Source organism: Pangasianodon hypophthalmus, chromosome 27, assembly GCF_027358585.1.
Source record: "Pangasianodon hypophthalmus isolate fPanHyp1 chromosome 27, fPanHyp1.pri, whole genome shotgun sequence".
NCBI classification, from domain to species: domain Eukaryota; kingdom Metazoa; phylum Chordata; class Actinopteri; order Siluriformes; family Pangasiidae; genus Pangasianodon; species Pangasianodon hypophthalmus.
Window position 1 is genome coordinate 5,672,932 of NC_069736.1, and position 13,225 is coordinate 5,686,156.

The following is a 13,225-nucleotide window of genomic DNA, read 5'->3' on the forward strand; positions in this document are numbered from 1 at the left end:
GTACCATATCGTACCAAAATAAATAGTTTTCCAAGCCTAGTCAGCTGCTGCCAAATAGTGCAACAGTCAGTATTCTTGCATTTAGACAATAAGTTGTCTATGTGACATCCAGGTTTCACTGCTGAATGATAGTGCAGTTAATGTCCACAGGGTGGAGGCACAAGCAGACAAAAACATCCCACTATTTCAAACAAGCAGCTTTACATCAAGAGGAACCTCTATATACATACAGAATCAATGGTCCAACAACTTATTCACATATAAAATAAATCACTCTCCCCCAGCTCTTCATGTCATTTTCACATCACTGTATCAATATAAGTTTTTAAAATATTCTGAAATACATTTTAGTCTTTTGAAATGCATGAAAGACAGAGGTGGACATTCTAGCATTTGACCATTTCTTAATTGTATATTTAAAATAGACAGTCATTCACTTCAAATAAATAGGGCAAAAGTTTTTATACCCATGGTCTTCAATAAAAAAAAAAAAAGGAAAAGTGCATGTGTTTTGCAATTTATCCACAAAAATGAATTTCGAAATGTTTAAAATTAAATGAGTGTGCATCCTGCAACGTGACAACTAAACCCTTTAAAAACCTTAAAAACAAATCAGCAGAAACATCTTTTTGCTGCAAACCTCTTGGATTCCAGACCTGATATGAAGGACGCAGTGTATGACATCTGGCAAAGTTATAACATATAAATATGTCAGTTATTAGAGAATAATTATATGAGACATGTTAGATATTAGAGAATATTTCTCTTTTTACTACAGTATTCACAAACGTTTATAAACCTAATACTCTACATACTATAGATTATGTTTCTGTCTTTTTCATTTTTTTCCAAAGGGTATGCAAATGTTCCACTCGCCTGTAATTCTTATTGTCAGGATTTCAATTCCCAAACAATATTAGACCTATTAATTAAAAAAGATTGTTAATAAGGCCAATATTATGCCTTATACAATATTGTTTGTTTATAAAAAAAATCCTTTGCAGGAAAAACCTGTAATAACTTGGGAGCCCTGTTACCCATAATCCTATTATACTGTAAATACAATACATTATAGTTGTATTTTAATTTAAAAAATTGAGAAGGAAATGGTAGCAATATATATATATGAGCAGTTCCAGAGTGGCCACATTAAGATACACAGAAGGCTTGGACATGGAGCCATGAAGCTCTTTGAACATTCCATATTTTATGTTCACGCGTATTATTTCCTTTTCTGTGTGCCTCCAGCTACCCTCCTGAAATCCCGTTTCTTGCAGCTTCATCAAGAATTCTGGATACTGCACTATACAGCTATATCCTATAGCTGTCACTCTTCTGCTGAGGGATTTAAAATGGGCTTTTCAAGTGTCTGTGTGACATTAGATAAGGAGAAAGCTTCTTAAAAGATGGTTTTGCGTTTCAGAACCACAGCTCAACTGTCTTCAACCTCTGAGGCAAAAGCTTCAGAAGCTGCGCTTGGACTTTAGCATATAAATTTTTCTTTGCTTGAAAGGTCACACAAGCCTTAAGACATTTTTGCTGATGTTCCGTGTAGACTTACAAATTCCTTGTGTACGCTAGACATATAATTGACATATTTTTAACAGAATGGTGAGTTTATCCCAATTCTACCACCTCCTTGCAATCTACATCACATGTAAAGATGGTAAACTGCATTTCACTCCTAAGACTAGTGCATCCCACTGACGGTGTAATGGTTTGTGACAGGGTTTGGTGGATAAAACGCCATTTTCACACAGCTTAGCTCTGAGTAGAATATTAATAAGGATTTCAAAAGCCTTCAGCTCAGCTCCTACTGTTCTTCACCACTTCACTTTCACAATCTCTCTGTACAGCAGAGAATAAGGACATAGGAATCCACAGGAAGCCTTTCTGTTGTTACTTAACCATGGCCTAAAAAGAAATAAAGCCATCCTGACTGAACTATATCACTATCCTTGTAAACATATCTCTTATTATGAGGGAGAATCATGGGCAATCATGTGTCAAACGCGACCATATGTTGCTCCAGGGCCGAAAGAGAGTAGGAGCTTATCGCAAAGCTTGACTTATCCGCAGCATTACGGACTCTAAGAAAGGATTTAGTGTTTAATTCTTGATTAGATAGAATGTCTCTACTGACTGAAAAGCCTGGGGATATGATGAAGAGATGCAACCTGCTCAGAGGGAGGAAATAACATGAGCACATCACCGCCAGATGAAACCAGACAGGATGCTAGCTTCCACCCATGAAATTAGCTTTGCCACCCAATTCTGACTTTAAATCAAATCTCTGAGAGGTTTTTAATTATTATTATTATCAGTAGAATTAATAAACACTAAATGAATCATATAGCATATATTAAACATATTCCTTCAGTATTATAGAATAGAGCAAATGTAAAGCCAATACAGTAATATGTCCAGTAATTTTGCACCAAGGTACAAGTCAGATATTCTGCAAATACATCATAAATAAAATAAAACTTTGTTCTATATATGATAAAGTGGTGCCATCCTGGCCTTTGCAACTCCATCTCTAAAAACCTGGGCATTGATATCATGGATTATTAATACAAAATGAATTCCATTCGATCGAGTTTTTACTATAAGAAATAGGAGAGGTTTTTATTTTTCTTTTACCTCTTGTGAATTTTTTTTTTTATTTTACTCTTCTGTCAAAAATAAGACAGGAGAGGGCATGGAATAACACCAGTCAGCCTCAGGGGTGTGGCCACATATGTGGCACAGGGTGGCAGCTGCCACCTTTATAATAAAACTTGCCTTCCAATTGCTATTTCAACTCTGACCTGCAGTCACACATCTGAGAGGTTTATTGCTCCTATTTCATTGACGTAATGAATCATATTTAGCTGTCTGTGTGGAGTTTCTGTGCATGTTCCCTCCATGTCTGCACTGGTTTCCTCCAGGTTCTCAGGTTTCCTACCACCTCCTAAAAACATGCCACTAGGTGGATTGTCTACATTAAATTGCCCTATGTGTGCATGTGTGTGTAGATGGTGCCCTTGTGATCAACTGGCATCCGATTCAGGGTGTATTCTCACCTTTCTGCCAGTGTTCCTGTGACAGGCTCTGGATCCACCATAGCTTGAGCAGAGCAACAGAAAAGCATTCATCCTATCATCAGGAGATTGCAAGTTTGAGCCCCACGATGCCACAGCCATCCTTGTCTGGGTGGGAGGGATGGCATACTCTCTCTCCCCTGCAATCACAGAAACACTAGCCAATCGCAGGCGTCTGTGAGCTCATGTATTCAGAAGAGGGCAGATAGTGCTTTCCTCCGAGTATGTTACGCTTCCCTGTGATGCAGCATGAGCAGCAGTTTGAAAACTCTTCATGTGACACGGAGGAATCACGTGTCAGCCTTCACCCTCCTGGCTGGCTGATGGGTGGGAATTGGCATGTGACCAAAAAAGACTTGCCACCTCAAATATCATCCGATCTCAGACCACTAATCAGACATCTGAGAGGGTCGTTACTCCAGATGCATGCGGCATTAATGAATCATAGAGCCCATGTAGAATTAGTAGGTGTTTTAACCTTCAGTATTAGGAATTATTGAGCAACTACAGTAATTGTATGTGGAATTAACACTAATAGTGTTTGAGCACTCAATGCATGTTTGCATTTAACACTGTGGGTGTTAATTCAACACTAGAGATAATGCTGTGGAGGTGGTGCCATCCCTTCTTGCTCCCTTTTACCTCTCCATATCAGTGGACATACTCAGTGTTTCAGTCAGACATTTCAGCATCTTCTGTCCCCCTTCCCTCTCTCCTGACAGATTTATTTCACCAAAAAATGTCAGGATATTACTGTTATGGTTGAAGTGTTTCTCGCCCCCACCTCACTGTTTTTTCCACGCGCTCAGCTCAGCCTGCGCCGCGCGCTCACAGCTCGCGCCGCGCGCTTAACGGAACAGCCTCGGTGCGCTTCATGGACTAGTTCTGACAGGAAGTCTGGTCTAAACCCGCAGGTTCGGTTGCGGTAAACTTCCGGCCCAAACGGACAGGACCTCAGCAGAGCTGCATCCATGACTTTACACACTTGGCTGCTGTACGGGATTGGATTCATTGTGGCATCTGCGCTCTTCACTGCACAGGGTGAGTGAGGAACAAATAAATCAATAAATAAATAAATAAAAATCACACCGCTATAGCAAACAAGTATTTCTAAATTCTATTTAAAAAAAAGGACAGTAAGACTTATGACTGGACAGCTGTGAAATTGGTGAGACATTGTAGTCTGTCTTTCTACCTCTTTAAAACATCAATAATATGCAATGCAATTTTACCCAGATAGCAGTTGACTCCAGTAGGGATGTACCGATTCGATACTGATTATCGATACTGGTACTAGGTTCGATATTTGCCTGAGGTGGATTGATATCAGATTTGATATCAGAGCTCTAACATTATTCATTCATTCATTCATTCATCTTCAGTAACTGCTTTATCCTGCTCAGGGTTGCATTGAATCCTATCCCGGGAACGCTGGGTGTGAAGCGGGAATACGTGGATACATGAGATGACTGTGGATGGTACAACTTAGAAACCATGAAGATGGCTTTGGACTTCAATTGCTATAAGCTTTAAGACTGCAATTCCAGTTTTGCACGCAAGTCTCCATCAGTGAACAGTCGATAACTTCAACAAAATAGACTTAAAAACTATAATGAATTTTCCGGTTTAAACAATTGCACATTTTGAACATATAGTATACAGTTATAGAAGGGAATTATTTATAATTGTACTATTTGTTGTCACCCAGATGAGGATGGGTTCCCTTTTGAGTCTGGTTCCTGTCAAAGTTTCTTCCACATGTCGTCTCAGGGAGTTTTTTCTTGCCACCGTCGCCTCTGGCTTGCTCGTTAGGGATAAATTTCTAAATTTATAATGTTTAAAATTTGTATCCTGGATTTGTATATTACTGTAAAGCTGCTTTGTGACAATGGCCATTGTTAAAAGCGCTATACAAATAAAATTGAATTGAATTGAATACACCCTGATACAACCATCACAGGGACAATTTATTGTAGCCGATCTACCTACTGGCATGTTTTCAGGAGACGGGAAGAAACAGGAGGATTATATGTAAGGTTGAGCAATAAAATGTAACATATAAAACAGGTCCATAACAATAAATGCACTAAAATAAAATGTAAAAAAAATGCAATTTGAAGTAGATTCAATTCTCCAAAATGATGTATACTAGGTCTATCTATCTATCTATCTATCTATCTATCTATCTATCTATCTATCTATCTATCTTTCTTTCTGTCTCTCTCTCTCTCTCTCTCTCTCTCTCTCACTCTATATATATATATACTAGGCTACATATTGTATAATATGATTATTATGTGCAGTTGCTGCAAGCAAGCATGTTTCTTGAGAGATGCTTCTCGTTACCTTGAGGCTTTACATTGCTTTGGACAATTTTTTTCACCCAAGAGCATTCAGTAGGGATTAATGGGCTTTGGAAATCTGTCTGAAAGCTTTTGGCGTGATGAATTAATGGAGTGGTAAAACGATTTTGGAGGATGAAGAGTATAATTCTGGCTGGTAGGGAACTATATTAACCTAACGTTTTATCCACAAGATTTGTGCATTGTAGGGGACATGGGCAAGTGTGTATGGGCACCAAACTACACTGACAGTCCTGTGGTGAAAGTCTTGGGTTTATTTTGAAAAGGAATAGGAATTTACACTGCAAATAAAAATTTTTTCCTACATTTGCTGTTGTGTAAAGACAAACGTAATGCTCTTTTCTGTGACTTCACCCACGCAGTCAGGGGGTCCAGTATGACCAACTAATAAGGACATACAGATGTAAAGGAAGAAATAGAAAATAAAACACTTGGGGTCATGCTGTTATAGGGAAAATTATCAACGATGTGGTGGTGTGATGTGGCCCAACCATAAGCAACATTACTGTTACCATCCCAAGGTGGATTATTTTCCCATAACAGCTCTTATACCACAGCAAATGTGCTAACAACTGTTATGTATACTTTTTTCCATTTATGGGTACATTTAATGATGTGGAATGTCTGTGGAACAAGTAAGTTATCGCTTACGTTATAGCAGCTACAACTGACTGTTAAAAAGTGCTGACACTGGAGACTCCTTCCAAAAATAAATGTGTGCTCAGGGAAAACTTGACCATATCAACAATTCTACACATTTTTAACCCGTTAATGTTAACAAATCTCTGTATATGTATTAAAATAAGTGCATTAATATAAACCTGTTATTTGCTTTGCAGTCATAACTATTGTCAGAGCTGCAATTAAACTGCTGTTAAGAAATTAATCAACAACATCTGACCAATCAGAATTGAGAATTCAACAGCACAGTTTTATGTGGATGTGGTTGAGGTTGTATGCTCTTTGAAACAAAAACCTCTAAATATTGCAATAGTACTGCATACAGAATCATATTTTAGAAATGTGAAAATGTTGGAATCATTTCCTTGACAACTCACAGTTTCTGGAAAGAAAAAAAGAAAAAACACATAGTCTAAACTAATATAATACAGCAAATGTGGTGTGAAATGGTGCTATTGTGAAGCTATATACCCTTTAGGAGTTCATTTTTTTGCTAATGTTATCTCCTGGTATGTTGTGCACGTTAATAGACAGTTGTCAGTGTGTTTTAAGCCCAATAACAGAAGTACAACTTGTGCATTGAGGCATTATTTGTTGCCACTTACACTAAAAGTCAAGTTGTGCCCTTTTACTTAATGAGGTCCAGATAGAACAATGCCTAATCAGATTACCTTAAAACATCCCTAATTTAAAGGATTAAAGTAAAAGCCACTCTGTGTTTCCTGTGCATTCCATAATGCCTAATCTCACAGTAAGCAAAGGAGCAGTAAAGCACCTCAGCTGTGTCCTGAGCGAAGATATTCGACACATCCCACACGTCCAAAGCTGTCCCTAAATCATATGAAGGTTAACATTAGGTTAATTTGGATTCCAACAGCTTCCTCATAACTACATTTAGAGTCTGTTTTGGAATAATATAAAATATTCATAGTTTAAAGATGAGTGAGCATTGCTAACTTTCTAAAAGTTACTTTTGGATGATTTTTTTTTTTATTAAATGAGCAATTCTGTGTGCTCTAATCACTCTTTCCACTCACCTGACAGATAAAAAGAAATGCATGTTAGCTTTTAAAATGTCAACTGTACAAGCAAACACCCAAAAAGTAAATTTTCTCTTCTGTTCTTTTATAGTCCATGGACTGCAGTGCTACGGCTGTAACGTCATCCATGGGCAGAAGTATGTGGACATTGGTTGCTCTAAACCTGAGATCATCACCTGTACTCATTCTCACAAAGGCTTTAAGCACCGCTTCTGCATCAAAACAGAGAGCAGTGAGTACTGTCTGCAGTTCATAATCAGGTTTTCTCCTTTGAAATCCAAAATGTCTGATCAGAAATGTGCAACAGCCTGGGAAAATGGCGAAAGGTCGACATTTTCTACTATATATATACATAGTTGTATAACAACTTAATCAAAGCATGACATTCACTGTACAAGGAAATCACACTTAGCTAGCAAGGTTTATTCATTGATAGGCATAATGAATGGTTCCTTTGAAGACCTTTGCGGAAAGCATAAGCAAAATGAAAAAGTATATACCTTTTGAGATACATGCAAAAGAGAAACATATTTCAGTTCAGGAATATATTCCAATATATCTATAGTAGAAAATCTCAACTTTTTACCATGTGAAATCTAAAGGAGATTTTGATGAATGTAGAATTGAAGCAAAAGCCAATTAAGCATCAGATATACAGTACTGTGCAAAAGTCTTAAGCACCCTATTTCTTTTACTACAAACTTTGTTATAGATTTTTATTTTATTACTTTGATTTTAGATTTCCAAATGTTAGTTTTCCAGCACAAAATTAAATGTTAATGTTTGTAGAAAAATGTTTGTAGGTCAGTAAAGAAAGCAGCATATTACATAAGAGACCACTTTTCAGACAAAAAAACATAATGAAGGCTGCTGGGTTTTGCTGCAGAAATAAGAAGCAAGGGCAACAATCAGAAGAACTGTGGCTGCTTCTGCAAGATGCTCAGTAACACTTATAGCTCATTTACTTATAAAACTGCTCAAATTGTACCTGAGGGTCATCACACCAAATATTGATTTTATTTCATTTATTACTATTTACTGCTCTTTATAGTATTTTATAATGTAGAAACATTTAATTTCATTATTTTGAAGGCATCTTTGCTGTACAGCATTTCCTTGCATGTGCCTAAGACTTGCACAGTACTGTACACTACTGCATTACTCTTTCAACATTTCTCCTATAATGTATACTACTGGTAAACAGTTTTTTTTCACTATTTTAGAATATTAATAATGACATTAACACTATGAAATAACAGTTTTGGATTTATACACTGACTAAGAAAAGTGTTAAACAAATTAAAACTTTTTATATTTTAAATTATCATTACTCCTGATGAAGCTTTGCACACTTCTCTCAACACTGCATCTTCTCAAACAGCTTCATGAGGGAGTTCTTCGGGTTCTACATTAAAACTACTTGTTTTGGGTAAACAATTTAATTTAAGTTAAAAAAAAACTACTTATTAAAACAATTTGTCTTAGAAAAAAATTTGAGCTATATGTCTTTATCAAAATGTCTTTATGATAAAGAAAAATATATTTTCTAGTGTGTTCATCCTTTATCTGGTAGATTACATGCACTGTACATATTTAATGTTCATTCCCAGAGACATGTTTACCGGTTTAAATTAAATCACTACATACATCTTCCAATTCTACATTTATTTATATCTGTACAGTATGTTTGCTATGATGTAGAAGGTACTGCTATGACGATACTTAACAAACTTCCTGTTATAATACCACATGTTGATGGTGAAGACAATGATCTACAGATAATGATGACACTACAGATAATACACAATATGTTTGTGTATTGGTTTATGTAAAATTACCTCCCATTAGTTACAACCGCAAATTTATAACGATCACCTTAATCTGTCCTTATTTTGTAAATTCCTCCCACATCACTTATCTCATTTGCATGGGGAAAAATCCCAGACCTCAAAAGAGTCAATAATGAATCACACGCTAATGTCCACCTAAGACAAGGCGTCAATCTTGGAGATGTTTGTAGAGCTCGGCATGTTTGGTGAAGGGCTGAGGTAGCACTGTTTTCACCGGCTCAGGGAAATAACAGGGTCAGAGAGTGCTGATGACGGGCTGTCAGTGAGCATACAGACTGACATACAAGACAAGACTGCTTTACGGCAGAGGCACGAAGCCTTTTAGTCTCATGGGTTTGATCTGGACCTGAACAGCGTCTTAATCTCAGCAAAGGATGCTTCAGTCCTGCTAGAGGAGTTATGTAACAGTCTTTGCAGTCTCTGCATGCTGGACATTGTGTATTAATGCAAACTGTAAAATGCACCTCAGAAATGATCTGTTATTCATGGTGTGGAAATTTTGCCCCAAAAGCAGAAACATGCAAAAAATACTTTGTATGAAAGTTATATTTGCGTCGGCAACATTCAAATAAGTCTAATACAGCCGAGTGCAGTAAGGTTTTTTTATCCATAAACTTGCCCACTGTTGCATGCAATTTATTGTTACTGTTAATACCACAGTGAATTTTTGATTCTCATTGGTCAGAAGATGTTCTATAACAAAGAAAGGTTTCTGTAACAGCAGGTCTGACAGTAGTGCCAAATATATATATATATATATACATATATATATATATATATATATATATATATATATATATATATATATATATATATTTATATATATATATGTGTGTGTGTGTGTGTGTGTGTAATTAGGTAATAATGGATAAAAACATGCTGTTATTTAACAAAGAAAAATGGTCAAGCTTTCTGTTTATTCTTCAGTGTCAATTCTTTTGTGACAATCAGTAAATTTCCCACCACAGGAAAGTCTTCATCACAGAGCACTTTACCCACTTTACCTTTTTTTCAGTACCTTGACAAGCTGAAATTTTTGCCTTATTAACTTCAAGTGAAAGAGAGAAAAAAATACAATGATGAGGGAACAACTATTTACCTGCTTTAACATACTGTAAGTGATAACAGGAAGTAACTTGTTTCGTGGATGTTCAACAATAGTGTAACAAAAATGTAACTACAAACAGCTAAAAAGTATGACGTATGACGTGCCATTAAAGTATAATAATAACGTTAAAAGGAATCTTGTAAGTTAAAGTGTCCACCATTTGGTTATTTTAGTCAGTTTTTGTCCTGTGAAATCCCCTGCATGCTTATATATCTTTTGGTTGGGTTCTGGTTGAATTTTTGTTTAGCCTTTTAATGTAATTGACCTTCACTATAGGAGCAGGTGATGCCTTTTTCAATTAATTATGAATTTAGACTCTACGTTTGTGTCGCTGTTTCCCACAGGGATTTACTGTCATCTTCTAAAGGATCCATTTTCATGCGTTAAACTTCCTCTTCCTCACAAGGGGAAATTTCAGATAGAAGTTGGATCCAAACCCAGCCATTAATCCAAAGTTAATGAATGCAGAGATGCAGATGTAGATTTGTCACCAACTTCCCCTTTGAACAAAATGAAGAAGGCAAAGAAATTTAATTAGCACCTACATGACACTGATTAGGTTTCACAGATGGTCCTTCATTATAACAAGCTACAAAAACGTTAGTGTATATCAAGATATTGATAGTGAAAAAAAATTTTTTTTTCCATTTCCATTAATCATACACTGGATTCTTGAAATCAGGTCGGGGCGAAGAAGGAGAAGCATGATGCGAAATTAGCTTTTGTATAGATAAACTGTAAAATAGGGGCATATTTTCCATTCTAGGTTAACTTAAATCTAAGAGACTTTTGCACTTAACTGTATGAATAAGTTATGAATAAGCTAGTTTGTGGAATCTGTGGAATTAGGAATATATTGCAAATCTTTCAGAGTAAACTAAAAAAAAACAAGTTACTGGGAAGAGATCTGAAAGGAAAATAAGAATTTACTACAGGGTGCTTTTGAGATAATCACTAGTCTGACCAGCTGTGCCCTGTCTCTGGCTCCACAGTGGCACTGGGTATCGTCCTGACCAGCGGCTGTGCCACGTCCCGCCACTGTCAGCAGCAGGAGCTTCCCGGAGTGAACATCCACTGCTGTGATACAGACTTATGTAACAGTGCAACCTGCTGGCACCCAGGAACACTGCATTACATCTGCATGCTGGTTGGCCTGATGGTGATGCACCTGTGAAGGAAGAGAACTCCTGAAAAACATTGTCTGTGGAAATGCTCGAAAATTATATTTTGTCCTTCTTTGCATTTTTGCCAGCCTTTTGCATTATATGCGGCATATTACATTTCTACTGCCAATCAGGGACTTGAAATGAAAGCTGGCCAAAGGGACTGTGATGAGTGTTTTTATCTGCTGGGTACCTGTCATCAAAATTTTTGGCAAAAAAAAACTTTTAAATAATATCAATTTTCATAGAGTGATGAGTGACCATGTCTTGAAATGTAGTGAACAGGAAAGGAAAAGTGGATGTTGTGAAGAGTAATGAATGTAAAAAAAAAAAAAAAGATAAAAAAGATGTAGACACTGTAAATACTGAAGTCCTAATTATTTTATTCAGTATTTTTACATATTGATTCACTGCTGTCAAGTCTAAGGTACGTTTTCAGAGCCATGTAAGTCTCATTATGGCATGGACAACATTTTCTATCATTATATGTTTGTTTCACATACAATAAATATTCTACATAATTGGTTGATTGTGTTTTGGACTGTATATAAATGAAATTGTGTGTATTAAAATTGCAATTTCAAATGAGTCTCTTCTGTTTCTCAGCAACTGGCAGTGATAGCTCAACAGTAAAATTTCTGTTGTCAGCAAAATGAAGTTAATGTTCATCTCTGTGCTTGGACGGGATTGTGCTTCAATTGTAAATCTCTTTTTCTTGCAAATGAATTAATGTAACTCAAAATACAAACAGAACAAAAAAATGGTAATTAATTTGGTAATGTATATTTAAATAAATCAACACATACTTTAACATCAGGGGTGAAGTAGGTTTAATAGGCTTGTTAAAGCATGGATATCACCACTCTTCAAACTAAACCTGGGTACAAATTTTTTTAAAGTCTGTCTGGCCATCCTTTAAATACAGTTTAAAAATCTGTTTAGAAATAGACTGAAATAGTAACCTATTCATTCTCCACTTACAATACAGACTCCCTACTGGCCTTTTGATTTTCTTCTGTATTCTTCAAGTCCACCTCTTACTACAATTAACCATGGTTTTACACTATTTATAAAATAAAAGAGTTCCACAAAAGAGGGCTGGTGGTTACACGATTGGGGTAGCACTTGGTCCTAGTAACTCTAAATCACTGAACTTTTTTTCATTTTTTTTAACATCTCAGAGTCTCAGAATCTCAGAAAGCATGCATTTAACAATTCAGTAAATGAGTTAACCAATCTCAGGAAACAATATTTAATTTTTTACAAAGTTTTTTTGCTGATAACGGGGACATTTTCCTCTTGATTGAGTAACTATACTAAATGTAGTTAACTACTCCCCATGCTAATGCCATGAGATCATTAAGGACATTCTACTGATTTATGACTTAAAATTTATTATTATTATTATTATTATTATTATCAATAATAATAATAATAATAATTTTCTTTCAATTTATAATTTGGTAACAAGAGTTTACTTTCAAATTTAACTTGTTACTCAATGTTACAATATCAGTGAAAATAAACAATAAAAAATAAAAAAGGATGACCAAACTTCATTTACTTCTTCTCATGATCTTCAGGAAAATCAGCAAGCCAGCAAATTCAAAAGCTTTATTGTCTATCCCAAAGAGGATAGAAAATTGTCTTTAGACAAAAGGCTCCACACACAAACAATACAAATAATGTTGGCTGAGGAGGTCTGGGGTGCAGTTGGTGTTCCAGTTCATCCCAAAGGTGTTCGGGGGGGTTGAGGTCAGGGTTCTGCGCAGGACACTCGAGTTCTTCCACTCCAACTTTGGCAAACCACGTCTTCATGGAGCTCGCTTTGTGTACAGGAGCACTGTCATGCTGGAACAGGTTTGGGCCTCTTAGTTCCACTGAAGGAATAACTTAATGCTACAGCATACAAAGACATCCTGTATAACTGTTCGGAG

The 13,225-nt window shown here is 36.2% G+C and overlaps 1 protein-coding gene across 1 annotated transcript; it reads left to right on the top strand.

The window, feature by feature from the left end:
* Nucleotides 1-3,780: 3,780 nt before the first annotated feature.
* Nucleotides 3,781-11,828, top strand: LOC117596252 (uncharacterized). The gene is made up of 3 exons (XM_034300762.2): nucleotides 3,781-4,124; nucleotides 7,259-7,399; nucleotides 11,118-11,828. Exons 1-3 carry the CDS (start codon nucleotides 4,055-4,057, stop codon nucleotides 11,297-11,299), a joined length of 393 nt encoding a protein of 130 aa, XP_034156653.1. The 5' UTR covers nucleotides 3,781-4,054; the 3' UTR covers nucleotides 11,300-11,828.
* The last annotated feature ends 1,397 nt before the right edge of the window (nucleotides 11,829-13,225 follow it).